This window comes from Oryza sativa, chromosome 5 (assembly GCF_034140825.1).
Source record: "Oryza sativa Japonica Group chromosome 5, ASM3414082v1".
Taxonomy (NCBI): domain Eukaryota; kingdom Viridiplantae; phylum Streptophyta; class Magnoliopsida; order Poales; family Poaceae; genus Oryza; species Oryza sativa.
Genome location: NC_089039.1, coordinates 3,531,940 through 3,557,967, shown reverse-complemented (window position 1 = coordinate 3,557,967; position 26,028 = coordinate 3,531,940). Strand labels below are relative to the sequence as shown.

At 44.1% G+C, this 26,028-nt stretch overlaps 3 protein-coding genes and 1 pseudogene across 3 annotated transcripts; all 4 read right to left on the bottom strand.

Annotated features, from left to right (window-relative positions):
* Positions 1-3,034: 3,034 nt before the first annotated feature.
* Positions 3,035-3,893, bottom strand: LOC4337883 (ubiquitin-40S ribosomal protein S27a-2-like). Its single transcript, NM_001420091.1, has one exon. The coding sequence runs from the start codon at positions 3,815-3,817 to the stop codon at positions 3,350-3,352; it is 468 nt and encodes a 155-aa protein (NP_001407020.1). The 5' UTR covers positions 3,818-3,893; the 3' UTR covers positions 3,035-3,349.
* Positions 3,894-4,360: 467 nt separating this feature from the next.
* Positions 4,361-7,778, bottom strand: LOC4337882 (protein MAEA homolog). Its single transcript, XM_015783850.3, has 7 exons — positions 7,387-7,778; positions 6,976-7,170; positions 6,093-6,215; positions 5,404-5,589; positions 5,068-5,201; positions 4,782-4,968; positions 4,361-4,655 (listed from the first exon to the last, which is right to left on the bottom strand). The coding sequence occupies exons 1-7, from the start codon at positions 7,678-7,680 to the stop codon at positions 4,554-4,556; spliced, it is 1,221 nt and encodes a 406-aa protein (XP_015639336.1). The 5' UTR covers positions 7,681-7,778; the 3' UTR covers positions 4,361-4,553.
* A 1,270-nt stretch (positions 7,779-9,048) lies between these two features.
* LOC4337881 (dihydrolipoyl dehydrogenase, mitochondrial) lies at positions 9,049-12,542 on the bottom strand. Its single transcript, XM_015783849.3, has 2 exons — positions 12,180-12,542; positions 9,049-10,513 (listed from the first exon to the last, which is right to left on the bottom strand). Exons 1-2 carry the CDS (start codon positions 12,441-12,443, stop codon positions 9,263-9,265), a joined length of 1,515 nt encoding a protein of 504 aa, XP_015639335.1. The 5' UTR covers positions 12,444-12,542; the 3' UTR covers positions 9,049-9,262.
* Positions 12,543-15,016: 2,474 nt separating this feature from the next.
* LOC107275915 (fasciclin-like arabinogalactan protein 8) lies at positions 15,017-15,622 on the bottom strand (annotated as a pseudogene).
* Between the last annotated feature and the right edge of the window lie 10,406 nt (positions 15,623-26,028).

Sequence of the window (26,028 nt, the reverse complement as noted above, 5' to 3'; positions counted from 1 at the left end):
CCTATGTCCGTATGCAAAGGTTGCCTGGGAAACTCCATCGGGATGCCATCACAGATTCACAGTCCGGAATGCCACCAGCCAATATCTCTCACCAACTGTGCTCGTATCACCCACCAGCTGCGTTCGCATGTCCCGGATGATAACTCATTCCCTCCGCACCTAAAACGGAGCGGTTCATTAGCGCGTAATTTATTAAATATTAGCTATTTTTTTAAAAAAAATAGATTAATTTGATTTTTTTTGGTAACTTTCGTGTAGAAACTTTTTAAGAAAACACATTGTCTAGCAGTTTGAAAAGCGTGCGTGTGAAAAACGAGATAGAAAGGTTGAAAAAAAAGGGTGCCGCACACAGCCAGGATTGCATAGTGAGATTCTGTGGAACTTCAGCAACTGGCAGGAACATCTAGTGTTCAATGTTAGCGTTGGTGCCTTGGTGGCATTCCTACATCATTCGGGTCGCTGTTGATTTTTCGGTCTTCAAAAGATGCGACGAGTGAAGAAACATGCATGGGAACACCACTATGTGTTTGTTTCTAGAAGTTGGGGACTCCTCCATGCATGAAGAACGAAACAACGGATTAATACATAATTAATTAGTACTAAGCTAAAAAAGAAATAAATTAATATTATTTTTAAAGCAACTTTTCTATAAAGAATTTTTATGAAAACCAAACCGTTTATTAGTTTGGGAAACGTGTGAGTGAAAAATGAAAAAGGAGAGATTGGAAAAGTTGAGGGAAGAACACTTTCTGCAACATACTATAGCAGAGCAGCAAGAACATGGCATGATTAGCATCACCACAATTCCACTAATGCAGTTATGAGCAGCAACCACGGTGGAGCATATCTGCAAACAATCTTTTTGGCCTTGCTTAATCAATATTATCATCTCTGGACGTTCACATTTGTCATACAGTGTGTAAAACAAAACCTCCAAAATTCTAGAAAATAAAAAAGAAAAACGAGCACGGAGTTCCTAAGACGAGTAAAAGGCTGAATGAATATAGAGAGATGTTCATAAATCAGAACGCGATGTAACAATGTTGAGAAATCAAAACATCGTTTAAGAGTATTGTTGAATTCGCACTCAGGGCTTTGAATAAATGCGGCTGCTGTGGTTGGGATCACAGGTCACAGCCAGCAGCCAACATCTATCGACGATCGCCGTGGCCGTTATTGTACACTGGCCATAGAGAAGAAAAATACCGACCCAGCGGTGACGCGAAAAGATTAAGATTATGGCTGTCTTTTTCCATCACATCAACCTATCATACACACACAACTTTTCAGTCATATCATCTTCAATTTTAACCAAAATCCAAACTTTGCGCTGAACTAAACACAGCCTATGAGAAACATAATTGGTAATCCCATGCTTCTGGAGTAGCTCATTTAGAGCAGGTACAATAGCAGGCTATAAGCCAGCTATAAATATATTTTAAAGAGATAACCTATAAGAAACATAATTGGTAATCCCATGCCTATAAGAAACATAATTGGTAATCCCATGCTTCTGGAGTAGCTCATTTAGAGCAGGTACAATAGCAGGCTATAAGCCAACTATAAATATATTTTAAAGAGATAAAGAAAGAGAGATAAGAATAGTGGGCTACAGATCTGTAGCCAACTGCACGGACTCCAAGACGTAATATGTGTATAACAGGTGGGACCAAGTATTAATAGTATAGTAAACAACTATTGTATGAATTGGCTATTACATTGGCTATAGAAGATTTGGGGTAGTAGTGGGCTGCACTGTTGACCTTGCTCTTAAGGCTCCTAACTATTATGTCGACGGTTTTCAGGAAGCTTAAGACTAACCAGCTTCTAATAATAAAAAGTCTAAGGTATATCCGTATATACGCTGTTGTACGTGACAATATAAGCTGTTGGAAGAAGCTCAACGGTACCATTTCCTGTTATAGATTGTGCACAGGAACCCAAAAGAATCACAAACAAATGTATTCCAGAATACAGAACGCTATCATAGTCAGTAGCAATAGGCAACAACAGATAACAACCTAATCGTACAAATGCACGATCCATTTTACGCTCCTGCTTAACTATAAATAATTATAAATTTTATAATATCTTAGTAGAACAAAAATTGGGTAAAAACATTTACTCGTTTAAAAGCTAAAACTGAAAAGTAAATTGATGAAAAAAAAACCCAAAATCAACTCCAAAATAAACTGTCAGGTTCACACGGCTGGTAAGCCAACGTAGCATACAGTAAGAGTAGAACTTCACTGGGCTTCAATAAAAACAAACATTAATCCCACCAGATTAACTGTCACATCTGGAGCGCAACATAACTTATTTTTTCAAATAAACCTGTTTTTCAAGTTTGTAATAGTTAACACCTAACTAATCATACGCTAATGAAATTTCTTGTTCCTACAGCAGCAAAAGGCAAAAGCTAAACAAGCTTTCAAACAGATCCTGAATAACTGCAAAACCCGAGAAGCTGCAAAGTAGAAGCTAACCAGCACCCCATAATTTCAGATCAAGAAAGGATCACATACACATTAGTCACGTCTAGAGCAATTGTATATCCAAACTACAGAAATTATCAGAAAAGCATTGGTCAAATCTAGATAATTTCTGTAGTTTGGGGGTTGAATCATCAGAATGAAGCATCATTCAACACCCCCCACCCCCCACCCCCCAAAAAAAAGCATAAGATTGCACCACCCAATGAAGCCAAGGGTTATTGTAAGAAAAAAAAAAACTCTGTAACAACCCTAAACTTCAGAACAAGAATGGTCACAAACACATACAATGCTACTTATGTGACACAATCTGCAAATGATCGCAACCACTTCTACTTGAGCCATACCATCGGCACTCAGTACAATCAAGTCGCCATACAAGAATAAAATTTTCTATGGTAACCTTCACTATGCTTAATGGCAGAATATACAATCAGATTAACAATTGCACATCTAACTGAACGGATGAGCAGAAATGATTAAAAAATTATGGAGACTACTTCCATTGAGACCAGCAATCAGCACAATTGCATCCCAGTCCATGCAGAAAAACAATTATCTAATTGCAATCAGTGAGATCTCAAAAACACATCAGAGCAACGAAACTGGCGCAAACTAATCATCCAACAGGAATCAGAAAACACAAGTGAACTCACATCGCATCATCAATTCAGTAACAGATAATAATATTCCAAGAGGCTACTACTCAAAGTTTTCCAATTGTAAACGGAGAACAAAACGCATATAATCTGAATAACATGTAACCAGCAGCAGCTCATCTCAGCTCATGATAATAACAGATAAAAGGGAATGAAAAGCATCAGATCAGAGCAAAGCGAGCAGCAGCAAGCATCAACCTAGGCCTTCTGGTTGTAGACGTAGGTGAGGCCGCACTTGCCGCAGTAGTGGCGATCGAAGTGGTTGGCCATGAAGGTGCCCGCGCCGCAGTCGTTGTTGGGGCACTCCTTCCTGAGCCTGGTGACCTTGCCGGTGGCGTCGTCCACCTTGTAGAACTGGAGCACGGCGAGCTTCACCTTCTTGTGCTTGTGCTTGATCTTCTTGGGCTTGGTGTACGTCTTCTTCTTGCGCTTCTTGGCGCCGCCGCGGAGGCGGAGCACGAGGTGGAGGGTGGACTCCTTCTGGATGTTGTAGTCGGCGAGGGTGCGGCCATCCTCGAGCTGCTTGCCGGCGAAGATGAGGCGCTGCTGGTCCGGGGGGATCCCTTCCTTGTCCTGGATCTTGGCCTTCACGTTGTCGATGGTGTCCGAGGACTCCACCTCCAGCGTGATGGTCTTCCCCGTCAGGGTCTTCACGAAGATCTGCATCTTGGCGGCGGCGGGGGAGGGGTCGCCTCCGCGGCTGCGGCGGCGAGAGGGGTGGGGGGAAGGTGGCTAGGGTTTTGGGCGGCGCATGTGGAGATCGACTTTATAGAGGAGGTGGAGCGGTGTGGGCTGTTCGATCTAGGGGTTTTCGGATCGGACGGCTGGGGTTCATCTGGGTTTGTTGGGCTTGGGACTGGTTCGTTGCTTCTCTTCCGGCCCATTACTCAGGATAGGGCACCGGTTTACTTTCTCTTTTCCGCTTTCTTGCTTGGAAAACGCATCATGGATTTCCGCTTTCGTGGGAGCAGAGGCTGGAAAGGCGTTTTGAACCATTCGTACAAGTCATCTCCCTTTCATGTAAAGCATATTCATACTGCAGCTATATGCTGATTTAATTTTAATATCAAAAGTGATGGTTATAAGGTTTCCAAATCCTACTTTAATAGAGTGCAGTATTTTTCGCATGAATCAATTTACTTTCGAGATAGATTTCACCAATTCATTTTGACCAAGAAAAAGGTTAAAAAGGATGGAAATGGAATGCAATGACACAAAAGGTCAAAGTGTAATCAGAAATCAGTACTGAAGTAGTTTCAATGGTTCTTGCATTTGCATCACAATTCAGACTAAACTTAACAGAATAGAGAATGTTCTGATCAGTCTATGTACAAGCATTCAGGGTGCAGATCACCCGCGCAAATCAGTGTCTTCCCAGATGAGATCCACACGCGTTGTGTGATCATGATATGTAGGCCTTGACGAGATCGGTGTAGTTGCAGATGTCTCCTGTCCGAGGGCATGTAACCTTGCCTCCATTCTTCTTGGCCATCTCATCAAGAGCCTGAGGTAGGATAGAATGAACAGCCAGCAACGGATTATCAGTGTGGCACTACGAACGACGGTTTCAAGTATGAACTCGCAGATCGGCATAATACCGTAATGACCTGGTTCAGCTCGTAGTTTTTACCTTGGTGCTATAAACATAGCCATTCGGGAAAACGAGCGGTGGGTTCTCAGTGTCCATGAGCTCCTTGGTTATGTAGCAGACAAGCTTTGAATGGTGCTGCTTGGAGAATGGAAGCGGCTCTGCTAGTTTCCGGAAGCCAGGCAGGGATAAGGGGTCTTCTTTGGGGCAGTTACCATCGAAGCAGAATCTAATGATGGTCAAGGAAAAAAGAGAATGTAATACAATGCTAGTGGTTTATATTAAATGGTAAAGGTGAAGCGGAAAATAATGATCAGGCGAAGGATACGGTGTCTTCAGAGCTGTGAGCCCTGCTTGCATATAGATGTTCAGCAACGGCTCCAATGTCATGCCATACAATTTGCAGAATTCCTGCTTAAACTGGTCCACAAGGCTGTCCCACTGATTTTGCTCAAACAGGACCTGCGAGCATAAACACATGGTATGAAGACTATGATGCAGCTCTACTCCAATAGGAGTTGATATCAGAGGACTCTCCAAGAATGCACATATAGTCAAATAGATAATAATATATTTGAATGAAAATATGTGGTCAGATTCGTGATGCAGGCATGCAGTGACACCAAAAAAAAAAAAACAAGAGTACACAGACAATGCTGCTAACCTTGTAAGGAGCACAGTTTGTACTGCTTCTAAAAACCAATGTTGCTGTGACGCGCTGCAATTCTTTCATGTGTGTAGCCCCCCAGGGAGAAAGGTATTTTCGAGCATATGCTATAGCGTGCATGAAGTTCTTGGCCTTGACAAGTTCCACAAACTCTTGAAGCCTCAGAAAAAACTCAAGCTTACTCTGCAGGGAAAATAACAAAAGCACTCTAATCAGGGCAAATAACAAAGGCACCCTAATGTACTAGAACTAACAATTGTGTTAACATAAAGATAGTAGTATACGCCAGTCAGCACCTAAAAAAACTGGGCTTATTTTGTTTCTTTGAAAATGACATCAAGAAATGTTGTACACTAACATCATATTCATTGATGTACTATGCACTCTCGCCTGTTTCTTTAGATTAGGATGCTTTTTAACAGAGGACATGTAGAACAAATCGCCTCCAAATTCCAATAAAGAAGACAGCTTACAAGATTAAGAATTTGAGCCAGCAAAATCCACCATGATTCATGTGCTATTAGAAGTCAGAGCTATCAATAATCAGATGCCAATGCAAGCACCAGACACCAGTATTTCATCATACGCCAAAGATTAATCATTTCATCTTGCTAATATGCTGAATTTTTTATTGAAGCAAACCAATCAATATAGTACGAATTACGAAATAGCACAGTAAAACAAACCTTTGATTTCTTTAACCGAGACCTGTTTTCTGCACACCAAGCTAAAGCAGGAGCGATTTCCTTGTTCTGAAGAGAATCAATTACTCTTTTTGCATCGAGAAAAACATCAACGTCAACAAGGTCCTGCATAAGTTGACTAGTCAGATTATGTTCCAGTGAGTAATTATGGATTATGGGAGTTAAAGGCAGTATGTACTGATCAGTCTCGACTCCAGCATGAATTGATACTGCTCTCATTATCATTGTTGCTGAAGCCACTTATATACTAGCGGAAAGCAAATCTTAACTCTTAAGATTCATTACAAAAAATGTTCTGTATTCATGCTATATCCAAAAAGCAGAAAGCAACATGTTTGGCTACTCGCCAATAATTATGTACATTGGTAAAATAAAAGAATAACGGTAACTACAAATAAAAGGAGATTAACTTATGCTACGTCATCTGCATTCACATACAGATGAGATAGTTTTAAAACAAGCATTCTCTTTTGTTTGGCAGGAGGGTAGTCAAGCATATAACATGTAAGAGACTGCAAAACTTAACCAGAGTGGAAATCGAATAATGTGGACAAATAAAATACAGGTAAAATTATGGTTAAAGGCAACATTAGGCCCTAGTTCATCAAAGGATTAAAAGGAGCTCGCAGGCAATTTGAGCATTATATTCATACTTCTTCGTCGCAAGATTAGTTAGTTAACTTCAACAAACTTGACGGATCATTTCAGCGGCAAACAATCGATATGGCCAAAGGGTAAAGTTGTGGGTTATTGCTTGCTTTGTTGCCACTAATGTGACTATGTGAGGTTAGTGAACAAACTATATACACAACCAATGGAAAATCTCTCCTTGGTATGTTCTTCCTGTCTACTACCATTCTTATACCTGAATGCCGGAAGTCTCCGCGAGATTCGCGGCGGTGTCGTAGTATGACATCCGCAGCATGTAATCAACCAGGATCCGCTTGAGCCGCAATTCCTCCCACTCAGCATCATCGCCAGAGCTCGCCGATGCGAGACGGTTGAGCCGCGCCCGGCACCTCTGCACCTGCAGCTCCTCCGCCCGCGCTCCCTCCTCCATCTGCAAGACATCATCATCATCATCATCATCATAATCAATCAATCCATCAGCAACGAAATGGGATTTCCCCAACCTAAGTAGGATCCAGATAGAATAGAGAATCAATCGATCAACGAGCCAGGATCTTTTCGAGGGCAAGTGTGGATTCGGCGAGAGACTGATTGGGGGGCGAAGTGAGGTGGGGAATTGGGGAAGGGAAGGGGAGGGGAGTACAACCTTGCGCTTGAGGCCGTGGAGGCGGGAGACGAGGGAGGTGAGGTGGTCGACGGCGGCGGCGTCACCGCTGCCTCCTCCTCCTCCTCCCGGCGCGGCGGCGGCGGAGGAGAGGACGGCGGCGATCTCCTTCTCGGCGAGGCGGTGGTTGGTGCGCACGGTGGACTTGAGGGCCTCGAGGGGGACGCGCAGCAGCTGGTGCTCCAGCCGCACCGACTCCGCCGCGCGCGTCTGCCTCCCCGCCGCCGCCGACGAGGCCGACGGCGACGGCGATGGCGTGTCGATGGCCATCTCCATCTCTTCCTCTCTTCTCTCTCTCTTTTTTTTTCTCTCTTTTTTTTTCCCCTCTTTTCTTGGTGATAGAATGGGGGGAGGATGAGGAGTTTTGGATAGTTGAAGGTTTCTGTGATGGTTACTCTACTTGTTGGCTTGTCTGGAATCTTGGATAGAGATGTGATTTTGTTTTTGGGCTTAATTTAATACGGGCCTTAACATCAGGAGATATAAAAATGTTTCCTTGTATTCAACTCGTACAAATTTGGATCCTAAAGTTTGATATAACTGTTTCAAGATCTGTGTTGTGTGACATGTGACATAGTTACACTTTTTGCGTACTCAATTTTAGAAAGCATTTGCAGTTTGTTTGGTTGGGGGGTTTGAAAAGAGGGAATGGAAGTTTAGGAGATTTAGAGTGCGTTCGTTTCATGGACAATGAGTGATATAGCACATCGTTTTCCACGCGCACGCTTCCCAAACTACTAAACGGTGTGTTTTTTGCAAAAATTTTCTATAGGAAAGTTGCTTTAAAAAATCATATTAATCCATTTTTGCAATTTAAAATAGTTAATACTCAATTAATCACATGCTAATGGCTCACCTCGTTTTGCGTATCTTCCCAATCTTCTCAATCCCCTATCCCTCGAACTCACCCTTAAGCATTATAATCTCAGTTTGATTGGAGGATGTGGGAAATTTAGAGGGATTAGGATGGGAAACTAATTGATCCAACTCTCGTTAATCTTACCGTTTATCATGTCTTCCGATATAATTTCGTACCTCAAAACCCACGCAACAAACAGAGAATGTGAATCAAATTCCCAAACAAGAGATTGGAATTAAAAGTCAATTCCCATATTAATTCCCTCACTCAACTCCCAGAGCTAATATTATGCCCCTCCCCAATTGTTGCCAAACAGGTCGTTGGTATATAAAATTTCAGGAGTTTGGTTTCATTTCATTCCTGTGTAGTATTGTTCCACGGGATTTTTTCTAAAAAAATCGCAGAGGCCTTGCTTGATGCTGGAAGCAACAAAACATTTGCCTAAAAAAAAAATCCAGTGCCAAATATTTATTTCAATAAATCGCCCTTGACCTTGCGGTTTCGTTGATAAGTTTGAGTAACCAAGCAGAACTGAAGACATATTGCAAGTTTGCAACTGCAAGTAATTACAGTAGAATTTAATAATTTGAGCAATAATGAATCATGGAAAGATTTGTGACATGCACACAATTATACATCTTTTATGTCCCAACAAAGATACTGAAAATAGACTATCAGAATTGGGATTAAGCAAAAAATTCCAGAGATGAAGGGCGCCATCTGATCTAGGGGAGCCAGCCTCTGTGGTATTCTTGTCTCAGGTATCAACAGAAAAAAGAAACATATTCAGCATTAAGTTTTTACCATATTATTAAGGAGTAGGAACAGACGCGCCAGCTAGCAAGGAAAAAGAATATAACTACAATAAGAAGTGAAGGTGCGAATTCACAGTTCCGCTGAGGAAATGGTAAACAAACTAGATGTTTTAACCACATCGTTCCATATTATTTCAAAACTTTGGGGAATATTTTTAGATGGCAGTTGAAACTGTATCATGATTTAAATGTGAATCGCCTTCAGGTAGGTCTGTAGGCAAGCCTCCTTCAGGGCTTCGCTCACTGTTGGATGCGCATGGCATGTCCGTGCAATATCCTCACTAGATGCTCCATACTGAAGTGCAAGCACCGCCTCATGGATTATCTCACCTGCATTAGGGGCCATTATATGTACACCGAGGATTCTATCGGTCTCCTTCTCAGCCACTACCTTGACCAACCCTTCAGCATCATCAATTGCCTTTGCACGGCTGTTGGCCAACAGGGGGAACTTCCCAACCTGGTAGGCCACTCCTGATGCCTTGACCTGTTCTTCCGTCTTCCCAACAGAAGCCACCTCTGGGTGTGTGTACACCACTCCAGGTACAGTGTCATAATCTACGTGACCTTCTTTACCTGCGATGAATTCAACACAGGCAACACCATCTTCTTCAGCTTTATGTGCAAGCATGGGTCCAGGGATCGCATCTCCAATCGCATAAACACCCTTAACATTTGTCATAAAGCGCTTGTCGACAAGGATTCTTCCACCCTTGTCAGTCTCAACACCAAGGGCGTTCAATCCAAGACCAGAGGTGTATGGTACTCTGCCAGCAGATACAAGAACAATATCACACTCAAGAACACTCTGCTCTCCACCAGCTGCAGGCTCCACAGTTAACTTGACACCACTCCCAGAGGTATCAACCCCAACAACTTTTGTCTTAAGCATGAACTTCATTTTCTGCTTCTCCAGCATACGCTGGAACTGCTTCCTAATCTCTCCATCCATTGACGGGACAATGTCAGAAGCGAATTCAACGACAGTGACCTCAGACCCTAGCCTGTTCCAGACAGAACCCATCTCTAAACCAATGTATCCAGCTCCAATAACCACCAACTTCTTTGGTATTTCTGAAAGAGCAAGAGCACCAGTAGATGACACGATCTTCTTCTCATCTATTGTAACTCCAGGGAGTGATTTCACATCTGAGCCAGTGGCAATGATTATGTTCTTCCCTTTAACAGTAGTGCTACCACCATCGAGCAAGTCAACAGATACCTCTGAAGGGGACACAAACTTTCCAAATCCTTTGACATACTCAACCTTGTTCTTCTTGAACAGGCCTTCAATCCCTTTAGTCAGCCCAGCAACTGCTTTGTCTTTCTGTGACATCATGGCAGGCAAATCTATTTCAAGATTTGAGAATTTGATACCATGGTGTGCAAAAGAAGCCTTGGCCTCATGGTACATATGCGACGAATGCAGGAGAGCCTGAAATGATAAAAGAAAACAAATAAGATGCAATGCAATAACCATCGAAATGATGCACTTGCAATTTGCATTCTTTCAAATAAGCCAGCTACAAATACATAACTGCAAAAGCTAAGTACAAAATTGGTACTTCAGGAGGGTATGCAGTAGCATTTGAACAAGAATTTATTGGTATATCTATCTACTTCAGCATGGTTAACATGACCAATTTCACAAGCATGCGTGAAGATACAGCATGTATGAAATCAACAAAAATGTTAATGTTCAACTAAAGTTGCATTCCAGAAGGATAACCATAGTACAGTTCAAAGGAAGTACATAGTGTTTTATCTAGAGTTGAACCATAAACAAGAGTAAAGAATAGAAAGTGGCAACTATAGATGAGAAAAACTGAAGCCATAAGCTGAAACTCTTAAAGAGCAAAATACCGAATCTACCTTCTCGATATTCAATTAATATTTCTGGCCCCATATGAAAAGACTAACATCATAAAATGTGGCATTATATCGGCTAATAAATAGTGTATGAGCATTCGAGACCAAATTTCGAGACCAGTTATCCATCCCTAGCTTCATTAGAGCACCAAAAATATTCCAATTTTTGTGTTGGATCAAGTAGGTTAAATCCCTTTGTCATGACAGACCTGGCCCCAACCATGGACCTCAGAACTAAAGCAATAAAGATCTAATAATGAAACCTCCAACTACATGCTCAATGATGACTAGCTAATGAAGACAGGTGCAAATTTATGCACACTAGCAGAACAAGTGTAGAGCAAACAATGAGATTACCAACCTCAGATTACTCAAAGCTCTTATCTATAAAATGGCAATGATATTCGCAATTTTCTCTAAAAGATATCAGAAAGTTGACCCACTGATAAAAACTCAGGCCTACGGCATCATATTACCCCCATTGTGCTTCGTAATTCATAATAAATCGATGGCACAGCTAAATAGAATGGGTCGAAATGATTCATCACCTCCTAACCAATAATAGCAAAGAAGAAAAGGAACTGACTGTAACTAATCCACACATTTCAGACAATTCAATATAAAACCCAGCTGCAAATAGCACTGATAACATTATCAGCGGGTTCCAAATTCCTAGCACAACTTGAAGACTCAAAATTCGCATCACTGAACTGACAATCTGGCATGAAGAGCAGGAACCATAGGCCCCCATCGTTTTCATTATAAGAAATCAGCCGCTGCCAAGAATTTGAATATTAAGGCTTAATTTTAAAGTTTTTTCATCGAAGTTTATTTTTCAGCATTAGCTTTTAAATCGCTAAAAACATATCTCATATCTATAGTTTTACCCACAAAACATTATTCTTTTGCTAATACGCTGTAAGGCGTATAATTCGCATATATGCCCAACCGATGGGGGCCATATTAAAATTCACATCACCACACCCCCCAAATAGCTTGTTGAGCAGGTCCCAATTCTCTGACATTCACATGGATAAATCAAAATTTTGCAAACCCCGAAACGTATCAAACAACTACATCCTAAACACCCGCGCAACGCAAACCCTAACGCCCAAATTCGTCGTACGAATTCGCACGGATCTACGAGCTCTCCGAGAGCTAACAGCGGGGAACGCGCAGCCATCCATCCCAGATCGCGGCGCGGAGACGGGGCGGGAGGGAGGGGGCGATACCTTGGAGGGGATGCAGCCGACGTTGAGGCAGGTGCCCCCGAGCGTTCCCCTCTTCTCGATGCAGGTGGTCTTGAGCCCTAGCTGCGCCGCCTTGATGGCGGCCACGTACCCGCCCGGCCCGCCGCCGATCACCACGACGTCGCTCTCCTCCCCCGCCGCCGCCGCCGCGTACCCCCTCCACGCGGACGCCCACGCCGCCGCCGGCGCCCGCCGCAGCAGCGCCGCCTCCGCCGCGCGCCTCCTCGCCAAGCTCGCCATCGCCATCTCGCGGGCTCCTCTTCGCTATGTTTTTTTTTTCTTTTTTTCTTTTTCTTTTTTTTTTCTCCTCTGCTTGTCTCTCTGGCCTTCTGCGCAAGAAAGGACAAAGGAGAGGAGAGAATGGCAGAAATGTAAATACGAAGAGTTTGGGTACGAATACCGAATTCGACCCCGACGGGAGCGTCTACGGAATACGTATGCGCATACGAGGACAGATACGGTGTAACCGTGCATGTGCATTCATTCACAAACTCACAATTGCGATATAGTACTCCGTATGAAGGAACTAACCCAATTCACATGCTAACTATTGATAAGAAAATTCATAATGTTGTATATTATCCCTCCGTTAAAAAAAAACAATCCTAACAACAAATCTGGACACACATATATCTAGATTCGTAGTTAGGATTGGGTTTTTTTATAGAACGGAGTAGTACATCGTATTTTAAAGATGCCCTGAGTGATTTAAATTGACTTATCTCGATTGACAAAAAAAATCATATTTTAAATATGGACCTAAATTAGTCTTAGCCCTGTTTGGGAGAGCTTGTCCCAACTGCGGCTTTTCCCAAAAGTTTTTCCCAAAAGCTGCTTCTGCTAGAAGCTGCCCTTAACAGTCCACAGCTTCTGAGAATATGTAGTTACAGATTCTGAAAAATAAACTAAGAAGCCAGAAGCTGGAGAAGCTGAGTTTCAGAGCTTTTCCAGATTCTCAGAAACTGGCTACCAAACAGCTGCTTCTCAGAATCTAAAGCTACCCCAAACAGGCCCTTAGCCCCCGGCCATAGCTTAAGTGGCATGAGGATTTCCCCTTATCTAAGAGAATGAGAGACCATAGGCAAAAGGAATAACGAGAAAGGAGAAGAATGAATATACCCCCTTTATATATGTTATGGTCGTCACCCACTTAGTGATAATTGAGTTTTGACATTTATAGTAACTAATCTTATGAATATGATAGATCATACAATGTTATTAGAAATCCACTTTTCTTAGTACAAATAGCAGTTGTTTTTAAGTACAAATTATAAGATTTGAGGAAGAGGAAGCTGATAAATAGAACGGTTTTATAAGTTTATGGAGTAATGAAGAAGTAAAGCCAAGTACCCCCCGTTTCATAATGTAAGACTTATTAAAGATTTTTTAGCATTATCTATATAAATGTGGGTAATGCTAGAAAGTCTTACATTGTAAAACGGAGGAAGTAGGAGCTAGAGCCCGTAAAGAAGAGGCTTAGAGAAAGAAAAGAGACACCAAGTTTTACATCTTTTGTTATTTGTTGCCTTCTCCATGAGGCATGAGCTCCTGCTAGGACACTGCTAGGCAGCGCCCTAGCCGCTCGCCTTGATCTGTGTCGAAGAAGGGTCTATTCTAAAGAGCTAATTGAACTTGGCTACTCCTTAATTCCCGTTAGCATGTTTTTCAAACTACTAACAATGTGCTTCATGCAGAAACTTTTATATAAACTGTCCGACGTGACATTGCGATGAAATTGTGAGGCCATGCATTATCCATCGCATAGCAATGTAAATGCCCTTAGAACTCTAGTGTGCAATGGACAAAGGACAACTTTACATGATGACCTACTATGTATGTGATATGTGGATTGAGTCCTAACATAAATAAGCATTGTTGAGTAATTCAACCCATGTCGTTATACTGAAAGAGTCAATAGAAGTATATATGATAAAGCTTCATGCTCACATAAAGATTGAGTCGTCAGCACATTGTATCGTACAAAGCTCCAACATGAGACGATGGAGTGCAGACGCATATAGCATCGTAGCCTACATAAAGCCGACTTCATGTGACATCTTTATCTAATCCACAAAGCACAATCTTTACCCCAACCTATAACTTTGAGAAAGAAAAGCACATTTATAAGTTGTAAAAATAAAGATCAGATCACATGAAGATTAGGTCAACACACCACGTGGATGTCACATAGGATGGAATTGTTGTCTAAAACTTTTGAGGGACTTAATTTACACCGGTTTTAAAACTTAAGGGACACATTATGTCCGGTTTTACTGTTGAGGGACGTGAATGAAACTTAACTTATACACGAAGTACCTAAGTGAACATTTCCCCTTAAGTTTTCTTTCTTAGATGGTGTGCACGACGGCTATTATATCTGCTGGTGGGTCGTTGTCATCTAAATTGGGCTGTATTTTAGGGGGCCTAGGTTCCTCTCAGGTTGGCCCATATCCTTATTTCTTAGATGGGCCATTCTCTCTAGGGGCTATGTGTCTTTTCTGACCCAAGTTAAAGGAAAAAGTATACTTTGACTCCCTCAACTATCACCCGAGTATGATTTATATCCTCCAACCACGAAACCGGGTATATCGACTCCTTCAACTATCAAAAACCGGTGCAAATAATATCCTTTAGTGGTTTTAGAGGTGGTTTTGGCTGACGTGACGCCTACATGGCATTCTTAACCGAGTCTTTGTCCTACGTGGCACTTACGTGGCATTAGAATAAAAATAAAAAAAATATGTGAGACCCATATGTTATTAAAAATATATATTGTGGGACCCACATGTCATCCTCCCTCTCCCTTCCTCCTCTCCTCTCTATCCCTCGTCTCTCTCTGGAGCGGCGGCGGCAGAGGGGAGCGCCGGCCGTGGCCTCGTGAGTACACTCGGCGGCACGACGAAGTTGCTGATCTGGAGCACGAAGATGTTGTACGGCACCGCGGCGACCACCCTCTTGAGCGTGGCGTTCACCAGCGCGGAGAGCGCGGCGGAGGCGAAGACAGCGCCACCCTTGGCCGTCGGGGGTGATGGCGACAAACCCGGTGCGGCGGCACATGTTCCCGGTGGTCTGGAACAGGGTTGTCGACACGGTGGGCCTCCCCCGCGGCAGCGCGGCGATCTTCGCGGCGTCGATGTAGTCGAGCACGACGTGGACGGAGAGGAGCTCGACGAGCGCCGCCCGCGGCAGCCTGGCGGCTGCAGCGGAGGAGTCAGTCCACGGCGGAGTTGTCCACTAGCACGGTCACCGTGTTGCGGCTGTTGATGTCGCGGTCGACGTGCGTCTTTCTGATCAGGTAGCTGAACACAGGCCGAACTCCGGGAACCGCCCGAGGATCTCCGTCACGTTGAACGCGCCGCGGCGTCATCGCCGGAAGCCGGGAGGACGAGGACGAGGAGCATGAGCAACGAGAGCTTGGCCGCCATGGGTTCGCGTGAACAGGAGGCTGAGAAATGCGGTGGAATTTTTTTTTTGTGAATGACATATGGGTCCCACATTTTTTTTTAATTTTATTTTTTATTCTAATGCCCACGTAAACGCCACGTAGGACAAAGGCTCAGTCAAGAACACCATGTAGGCGCCACGTCAGCCAAAACCACCTCTAAAACCGTCAAGGGACATTGTTTGCATTGGTTTTGACAGTTAGAGGAGTTGATATATCCGGTTTTATAGTTGGAGGACATAGAATCATACTCGGGCGATTGTTGAGGGAGTCAAAATATACTTTTTCCCAAGTTAAACGCTTAGGCCAGCCCATGGACGTGACGGGCTGACGGCACACATATGTTTTTGCACCAATGTCTTGTAAATTCTAAGGTCATGTTTAGATCACACGCAGAAATTTTACACCCTGACACATCGAACGTTTGAACACCTGTATAGAGTATTAAATATAGGTTAAAAAATAACTAATTGCATAGATTGTGACTAATTTGCGAGATGAATCTTTTGAGCCTAATTGCTCCATAATTTGACAATGTGGTGCTACAGTAAATATTTGCTAATGACGGATTAATTAGGCTTAATAAATTCGTCTTGCGGTTTACTGACGGATTTTGTATTTAGTTTTATTATTAGTGTCCGAACACCCCATGTGACACCCTATATAATATCTAATGTGACACGCCAAAACTTTACACCCCTGGATCTAAACACCCCATAAGTTTGATACTAAATACTACTACATCTATCCTAAACTATAAGAAGTTTTATAGTTGGACACTGTTATTAAAAAATAGTAGCATTAAATAGGGAGAGGTTGTGATTGGTTGAGAAGTGGAGGTAGGTAGAAAAAGTGAATAGTGAAAAGTTATGATTGGTTGGAAAGATAATTATTGGTGGAGAAGTTGATATATTTTGAGAAAAGCCTGATCGCTGAAAATATAAAGTAATTTCAATGTTGTTCGGATGTTGCTACTTTTGTGTGTTTGAGAAGAAGGGGATTGAGAAGATACGCAAAACGAGGTGAGCCATTAGCACATGATTAATTGAGTATTAACTATTTCAAACTTTAAAAATGGATTAATATGATTTTTTAAAGCAACTTTCCTATAATTTTTTTTTTTTAAAAAAACTTACCGTTTAATAGTTTGGGAAGCGTGCGCGCGAAAAACGAGATGCATTTCTCCCTCAGTCCCCCAGATCGCCCGGAACGAACGGAGCCTAGCAGCACCAACCAATGTTGTTGTAGTGTTGGCGTGTGGCCTCTGTGCTTGCACGCTGAGGTAGCAGGCTATACTTTTCTCGGATTCAGATCAGTTGCAGTTATAGCTGTGACTGCGACTTAAGAACTGCAAGCAATTTCAGCCGTCCATTTCAGTGATCAATTACTCAGATCTAGTGATACAGCGACCGTACAAACAGTATTCTATGCTACAGTGCTATAAACAGTACGCCCCACTGATCTGGACCGTTCCATTTACATCCGTCGTTGATGAAAACTGGTACCGCCTAAGTAATCCGGATTCACTTCTCTCTCTCTCTCTTTTTTGTCATTTTTAACCGTCCTTTTCTTCCGGTACCTTTTTTCCCAGGTTTACCGTCCTTTTATTCTTTTCTTCCGGCACTGTTCCCCAAGCGGTAGGAGTCAGTTTTAGAAGCAAATCGAATTCTTGCAGTGAAATATATTTGAATTTGATTCCGGTGCTTTTAAAAAGAAATATTTTGGAAACAATACTGTCAAAAAAAAGGGAAATAATACTATAAGAAAAAAAAATTGGAGGTACTACATATTTTGAATGTACCGTTGGAGCATATTTTTGGAAAATAATAATGTGGAAAAAGAATGAAAGTATTATAATTTGTTTGAAGTATGCTCATTGGTGAGAAAAAAGCAAAAAAGAAAATGTGGGCAAAGGGCCGGGAGTCGAACCTACAACTTTGGGTTAGATTGGATGCTACTCAACCACTGATGATAAGGGAAGCACATAAGATTTTATACAGCACTTGCGGTCTGCTGACATGGCATCCCGTGTCCACGTGGAATCCTTATCAGCGCCAGGAAGATGACGATGAGATTGCAGTCTCTTTTTTGTTGACGTTTTTTTAAGGTCTATTCTTCAAATAAGTTCTTTAAAATGGTCAAAATGTCAAAATAACGGAGGAACATGTACACCATAATGATGCTTGTGCACTGGTGGTTAGTCGATGCATTTTTCATTTTTCATGCATGCAGCACGTTAGTGTTCGACTCCACTTTGTATTAATCCATGTGATGAGAGCTCATGAACAACAATGTCTAGTTGAGATAATATTACCATAATCCACGTAGCAGGATCATCACGTGTCAAATTAGGAACGGTTGTTTGCACAATTGCATTTTATCACTGTACTAAAAAAATACTCGTGCGTTGCAAACAATAAAAGTATTTTTTTTGGATCGCATACATTATACTCGTTGTTTTGAGCCAAAAGCACATTTCGTCCTTTCTTTTCAGTCCTAGCCTAACCTACATACATCTGCTTAGCCTAGCCTACATACATCTGCTTGGCCTGCCTCTCTTTGACGTAGCCCATAAGTGAAGCTGTAGGACCACCTTGTATAGCCGAATGTCATCTTCAATCTACGGAGACAATCTCTCTCCGTACAATGTTGGAACCTATCGTCCCCATTAAATCCGATCGAATATTTCTCGATTTTCTAAAATTGGTTGAGCGCTTTTGATACGCTCGATTTCCTCTTACCGTTTTTATCAAAATCGGAGCAAAACCATAAACTCGGGATAAAAATGATGACTTTTAAATGAAGATTATATCCGGTAAATTAAAGCTTAATTGATTGGAAATATCATGGGAAAATAATGAGAGAATAGTGGGAATCGATTTTTACAATCAATTGGAGGAGGGAACGCATGGGGATGCAGATCGACGTGGCGACGACGCTAGGGCGAAAAACCAGCCATATAAAAAATAAATCCCTACCGCGTGTGAAAAAAAATACAACTTAAAAAGAACGGACGAAAGAACAATATACCTATATAAATAGATTTATCCCCCTCCCTTATATTTCTGGTAAGGGAAAGAAGAAGAAAGACAATTTAACTAGAAAGATGTGAGCCGTTAGCGGATGATATAGTAAGTGTTATTTAGATTAAACTTGAAAATAATTAAATGAATTAATATAATTTTTTAAATAAACTTGTTTTTATACATTTCTAATAAATATTATCAATTAGTAGTTTAAAAAAACATGCACACGGAATACAAGAAGTACTCTTCACCAATGTGTTCCTCGAACGATCCCAAATGTATGCAAGACCGAGCTAGTCCTTGTTCAATCTGTCTTTTTCTTTGTTGCTGATGTGTTTGTACATTATCTCTATCACTGATTTTCCTTAAAAATAAATGCATTATGCACTGCTGGCCACTTAATGGCATATTGGCATTACATCTATATAGCGTAACCACTGACTAATTAACTAATATTCCTTCTGTTTCACAATGTAAGACTGTCGGAGATATGGGCCCGGGGTATGTGAAGTAGAGGGGAATTACTTTTCCTCCGGCCACGCGACTTTGCAAGATGGCCCCACTCACGCGTCACGCGAGTCGTGGAAGCGGCCAGGGGGGGCATGACGTCACCCCCTCGGGCTCTCCCGCGGCTTCGCCCCGAGGACCTCACCCGGCTGCCACGCGGCAGAGGGAGAGAGCGAGAGGGGAGCACTGGCTGAACAGCCATAAATATGCGACGCCCCAACTGTCCCTCACCGCATTTAATACGGTAAGGGCAGACATGCGGCGCGCCTAGCTAACCCCTGTCCATCGAATGTGACCGGTCTGTGACCGGCCTGTCACCGTCGCATCCGATGGAAAGGGCAATCATGTCCTCACGTCGCCCTTGTTCCCGGTGGAGTGGGGGTGGGTATGACCCGTCACATCCAAGCGTCACTCGAGGAAGGGCTGTCGCAAGTCATCATTCATTTATGAGGGAATGACAGGGCTGTCCCCCGTGTCAGGCGGGAGGCGGCGCCGGGTTCCACTCGAGAACCGGTTGTTGCTTAGCTTCCGGGAGAAGGCACGGTTTAGAGCCCGGGAAAAGTGGAGTGGGGTCCCCCTCCTATAGAGAGTAGGTAGAGGCGGCGTATGTGGTGTCCCCTTGAGCTATAAAAGGAGGACCCTGCCCACAGAGAGAAGGGGACGACTCCCAGAAAACCTGAACTCCAGAAGAGAGGAAGCGAGTGCGCTCTCTGGAGTGAAGAAACCTTTGTAAAACTCATCCATAATCCCAAACACAGGAGTAGGGTGTTACGCTCCATAGCGGCCCGAACCTGTATAATCCGACTGCGTGCAAGCTTGCCGGTAATCTTAGGGACCCGCGAGCGATTTCCGAGAGGCGAGCCTCCGCCCCCGGCCGAACTCATGAAAGGGGGGGGGGGTCTCATGACTCCCCGCTATCGAGGATCTTCCCTCGACAAAGACTTTCTAGCATTGTCCACATACATATAGATGTTAATAAATCTAGATATATGTATGTGTTTAGATTCATTAGCATCTAAATGAATACGGACAATGCTAGAAAATCTTACATTCGGAAACGGAGGAAGTAGTAACTTGTTTGATCTTTAGATGAAGCTTTTGCAGCCTTGTATAGCGTCCGGTGCTTACAACTGATGTAACAACCGGGCCCGACGCCCCGAGCGTCAGTCACAAATCACAATCCAAAATTCTTGCAAAGAAGGTGGTCCGACATTATGCAAACAAGCCCTTATTTTGGGTGGGTCGCTACCATCCTAGATTGTTTCCATTTGAATCCCACCCAATTATTACATAATACTCTAGGTGGGTCTCTATCTCATTCCGAATAAATTCCGGCTCAATTCATACTCTACGAGAAGAAGGTGAAAAAAAAAGAAGATCGGCCCATGATAAAATCAAATAACTTTAGGGCCATTTTGGTCAGTCCACAGTTCAAAAAAATTCATACGAGGCCAGACGGGGCAGCCAAACGCCGTGAAACCGGATATGCCGCTGTCGAGTGCACAACGCAAACGGAGAATTGAACAACGATGGCATCCTTGTGATGACGCCATGATCCAACGCACTCAGGCCCACATGCCAATGACACAGAATGGACGCGGGACGCGTCCTCCATGGGCAGAGCTCATGCAACCGCGGTGTGCTTCGCTTCTCCACGCCACGCCACGCGCGCGCCTCTCGCCGCCTCTGCCGCGGGTGCTTCCTCTCCAGCTAGGGTTTCCACGACGATCATCACCGGCGACGAAGGCCGCGGGGGAAGCTGTCGCGACGCGTTCCGGTGAGCTCTCTCTCCTCATCTCCCATCCTGGTCTCCCGGAGTTGCTTGCCCGTAACGCTGCCTTGGTACTTAGCTTATGGGGGTTGGGGGGGGGGGGGTTGGGGTTTTGCTTCGCCACGCGAGGGGTAGTTTAGCGGCGGCGATCCGCCCGCTCACCCACCGTCATCGCGATTCCCCTAACCGCCCCGCGCCGCCGCCGCCATCGATCCTCCTCGTCGCCCTCTCTGTCCTCCTCCACCAGCTTAATTGATGGGGAATAGTTCCACATTTTTTGCAATTTTCAGGGACCGGTTCAAGGTTCTTAAGAACCACGCCATGCAGGAGGACATAAATCCATGTTTTTTCTATGCTGTAACTGGTTACTTCGATTATCGTGCAGAGAACAGACCCCGTCATAAAGAAAGTGTATGTACACAACATATCTCCTGATTATTGTTGGAATAATTTATTTTATCCATTACCTGGTCAGTGATAATCATTCTCCCTTGATAGGACCAGCGCACAGATGGTACTCCATCCACATGCCAGTATGAGGATGATGTTCTATGTCCTGAAATGCCATATCATGTAGAAGATTATGGAAGTTTTGCTGGAGCATAGAGGTAACTTGTACCATCTGCCATAGAGAACAGGCAAACTGACTCTCTATGCATGGGCTGTTTGGCTGCTCGCGTTGCGGCTGCACCACAGCCAACAACAACAATGTTGCATGGAGCAAGGCAATGGCAAACATCAGCAGCCACGGCAACAAACCAACCACCTGAACGGTGTGGCATGACACATACTCAGTATGTCCGATCCAATGTAAACTCACTGAAGATGTTCCAGGATGGTGCAATGCTTGTAGGGGGCCAACAAGATAGAGATTCTTTGAAGAGACAGACAACATATCGTAGCATGAGTCTTGGTGAATCGTCTAACGCTCCACATGTACTTCCTAACTTTCTATTTCAATTTTGTGCATTGTTCATATTCTTGTTTTTACATTGTTTCTTATTTATAAATATTTGTTTCTCAGGCAGCAAGTTCAATCCTAGGAGAGATTCCAAAACCATTGAGATACACACATCTTGTAGGGGGGCAACAAGATAGAGATTCTTTGAAGAGACAGACAGCAGATTGTAGCATGAGTCTTGGTGAATCATCTAGTATTCCAAAGGTACTGGCTAACTTTCTATTTCAATTTTGTGCATTGTTCATATTCATGTTTTTACATTGTTTCTTATTTATAAATATTTGTTATTCTCAGATAGCAAGATCAATCCTAGGAGAGATTCCAAAACCATTGCGATACACACATCAGTATAACTGGGCTGACTTGGCAGTAGTGTATGAGGAAGCAATCTTTTTTGTGCTTCAGGCATATAATGAGGAGGTTATCCATCTGTCCATGAGGTATGACATGTTATGGACCTGTTCTGCTGGCAATCATGCTCTTGACGATGCATTTCGACTTGCCCACCAGATATGTGCCCAAAAGAATTGCAAATGCCCAATTATACTCTTTTTGAAAGTGAGTTCTTGATCTCATTTGTTCAACCTTTTGTCTTAAAACTTAGATTATGATTCTAAAATTAGGATTTACAGGTGGGTAAGGATTCCTATTTCCGCGGAGTTGCAGAAATGGTCAGTCCCATCTACCATAAAAAGCATTGGTTTGAGAGTTGTGAAGACCTCTCAGGAAGCTTCCACGTGAGGTGGCACATCGTAAAAGATGTGCCTACCTCGTGTTGTTTACAAAGGATGAGAAGGAGAAGCTATTTGATTATGTTCCTTGTTCAATGTTATGGCATGTTCCTTATTGAAAGGGAACAAGCATGTTCCAAACTTACAGAGATTATCCAAACCATCGACCTCCTCATCTGAGTAGATTTGTGAAGTTGGAGGAACCAACAAATTAAGGATTCCTAAGTGCAGAAGTAAGGTTCTTCCCTTTCCATGCTTTCAATGTCAGTAGGTTCATTGACTGTTCCTAATGTGCTTGTTGGAATGCAAACTCTACCAGTGGAGAAGAAGGCTGGTTCAAGCTGCTCTCCTGCTATGAATTCAAAAGGAGAGGAAGATTCTTCAAAGTTGGAGGAACCAAAAGCATCCAAGACTCCTGAGTACAGAAGTAAGGTTCTTCCCTTTCCATGCTTTCAATTCCAGTAGGTTCATTGATTGTTCCTAATGTGCTGAATGAAACACAAACTCTACCAGTGGAGAAGAAGGCTGGTTCAAGCTGCTCTCATGCGCTGAACTCAAAAGGAAAGGAAGAATCCTCAGGACGTTTGGGAAAAGAGCCACAAGCATCAAGGGCTAATAATCCGGTGCTGCTATCAACACCAAAGAGTAGAAGCCAAGGTTCATTCACAGTAGGGTCATTGACGGTTCCTGTTGGGCTCAATGAAAAGAAGGCCGTGTTTAGTTTCCCCCTATTCCCAACTTTCTATCACATTATATCACATCAAAAACTTTCCTACACACATAAACTTCCAATTTTTTTTCCAAATTCCCAACTTTCTTCAAACTTCCAACTTTTTTCAGGAATTAAACACAAACCTCAAACAGGGGAGAAGGCGGCCAGTTCAAGATGCTCTACTGCTTTCAACTCAAAGCGAGGGGAAGATTCGTCCGGATGCTCGTCTGTGTCTGTGCCCATTGGGGCGATGATGATAAATGTAAACCTATTAGACTAGATTGAAATGGAGGCCTGTGGCCAGCTTATCCCTATTAGGGACCCATTTAGTAGTAAAAACTGAGATGTTACTGAACTATATGCAAAGATTGAGATGGAGTAACAGCATGTTATTGAGTATGGTTGGATGGAATAAGCTGCTGAGTACACTACAGTCTACAGATATGCTACTCTGCTGTTCGGAGAAGGAAGAGCAGCACATGTACCCTGAAAATAGGTATTCATAATCAACAATACCTCAGAGGTCGTTTATAGAAGGTATAGAGTACCCATAAAAATCAATTGTTAGATTTATTATATTCTACTAAAGTACTAATATACTACACTAAGGCCACGTAAAAGCAGCCAAATATAAAGGGGAGACCCCCACAAAGGCCCTGTTTGATCCAAGGGATATTTTTTAGCCCTCCCTCAAATAGTCCAAAAAGATCCAAAAGGGTGAGCTATTTGAGGGCTATTTGAAAATAACCCACCCAAAAAAACTATCCCACCAACGGCAAGTTAGGTTGCCTCCGCTCGGTCGCTCCGCCCCAGGGACGACGCGGGCGGCGAAATCCGCCGCCGCCCCACCCTTCCCCTCCTCCCCCCGCCTCACCGCCGCCCGAGCAGCCACCGGCAAAGCCGGGCAGCTGCAAAGACGGCGGCGGCGGGGCTCCCCATCTCCCTCACTCCTTGGTCAACGCGGTTGGGGCGCCGACGAGACCGGAGGTGGGAGCATGGCTTCGGCAACGACGTCCGGATCCGGCGCCGGTGAGCTCGGATCCGGCCCTCACTTGGCGGCGGCGAGCCTTCAAGGGGCTGGCGGGATGGTGGCGGTGTCGGCGCAAGCTGCGCGACGACGAGGCCGGGCGGCGGCGATGGCGCGTGCTATGTGACGACCAGGCTGGGCGGCGGCGACGGCGACGAGCCCAGGCCAGCGTGTGGTGTGCTCGGATCCGGCCCTCCCTTGGCCGAATCTGGTACTTCCACCGGCGGCGGCGAGCCGATGAGGGGCTAGCGAAATGGCGGCGGGCAGCGGCCCTCGGTCCCGACCCGACGTCGAGGCCGGGCGGCGGCGACGACGGGCTTCTCCGGCGCGGCCTCGTCGGCGTCGACGGCTGCTCCGGCGCCAGCTGCCGCGGACCTGGCCGGGGCTGCCGACCTGCTGCGGTTTGTCGGCGGCGGGGACGGCGCCTCCATCTCCATCCGTCCTTTCCCTCCAGATCCGGTTCTCCTCTTCTCCAGTTGTTCTTCTTCCAAGTGCTCTCTGGCGGTGCGATGCCCGCTCCCCTCTTCTTAGGTGCTCCTCCCTTCTTAGGCTAGGCTGCTTCCAGTCGTTGCCGGGGAGCTCCTTGGTGTGGTAGGGGTGGCGTGTGGAGTTGGTTTCCGGTGTTCTATCTCGCTGTTCGTCGGCCACGTCGTAGGTTTGCTGCAGTTGGGTTCCTGTGTGTGAGGTGGTCTCTGGTCGAGCTGCATTGTGATTGACCGTTGAGGCAGAGTCGGAGCTGCTTGTCTTGCAAGCTCGGCAACGATGACCCTCAACAGACGTCCAGGCAACACGACGAGGGTTGGGAGGTGGAGCATTTTTGAGAGAGTCTCGGGTGAAAACCTTGCCTAGTGCTTTCCTAGGCTGATGATTTCGACGCTTGTCGGTGCCGTTTCCTCCTTGGAGGCATCGTCATGATGGCTCTCTCTCCCTTCAGGTGAAATCCGGGTTCCTTTTGGGAACGGGCGTTGACAACATTCTTAATGTTGTTTCCCTTGTTGAAGGCTTCGCTCAGAAGGTTTCCGCTTCACTAGAGAATGTTGGGTGGAGACCTCGTGCATTTTGTTGTTTGAAGCTGCTTGCCTTTGGCAAGCTCGGCAACGACGACTTGTGTGAGGTCTCATTAGTTGCTTCCTTTTTCTTTTCTGTATAGGTTTTTGTCGGTTTCCCGTTTAATTAACCGTGCTTGTTAGGTTTTTGGGCCCGGTTTCCCTTATTAACTGGGCCAATTCTCTTCTTCTATAAATTCCGACAGGAGAAACTCCTGTCGTCGGTTCCTCGAAAAAAAAAACTATCCCACCCAAGGGGTGTTAATTGGGGCTATTTCGGGTGGGGCCCGCTGAAAATGGTCTTTTCTCTATATCTCTCTGTGGGAAGGTACATTAAACGCCAAATAGCTCTCAAAATAACCCTTGGATCCAAACAATTTAAGGCTATTTTATTGGAGGGCTATTTTCTTGTGCTAAAAAATAGGTCTCAAAATAACTCTTGGCTACTTCTCTAAACAATGGCAAAGAGAGCATGCTCCAACTCATTATTTTGGAGCTGAAACAGTTCACTAGCAAATTAGTGCATCCCTGCACTATAGTCTATAGTATATGATAAACGAGAATGAAATGAAACAACTCACAATAACAATGTCCCATGAGAAAATTAG

Bases quoted from the DNA above. Each gene is read 5' to 3' on its own strand.
- LOC4337883 (NM_001420091.1), bottom strand. From the start codon at position 3,817: ATGCAGATCTTCGTGAAGACCCTGACGGGGAAGACCATCACGCTGGAG.
- LOC4337882 (XM_015783850.3), bottom strand. From the start codon at position 7,680: ATGGAGATGGCCATCGACACGCCATCGCCGTCGCCGTCGGCCTCGTCG. The intron at 7,171-7,386 runs GTTGTACTCCCC...GATGTCTTGCAG, and splicing joins TCCACGGCCTCAAGCGCAAG to ATGGAGGAGGGAGCGCGGGC. The intron at 5,590-6,092 runs GTTTGTTTTACT...TTTTCCCTGCAG, and splicing joins CTCGGTTAAAGAAATCAAAG to AGTAAGCTTGAGTTTTTTCT.
- LOC4337881 (XM_015783849.3), bottom strand. From the start codon at position 12,443: ATGGCGATGGCGAGCTTGGCGAGGAGGCGCGCGGCGGAGGCGGCGCTG. The intron at 10,514-12,179 runs GTATCGCCCCCT...TTATCATTTCAG, and splicing joins TCGGCTGCATCCCCTCCAAG to GCTCTCCTGCATTCGTCGCA.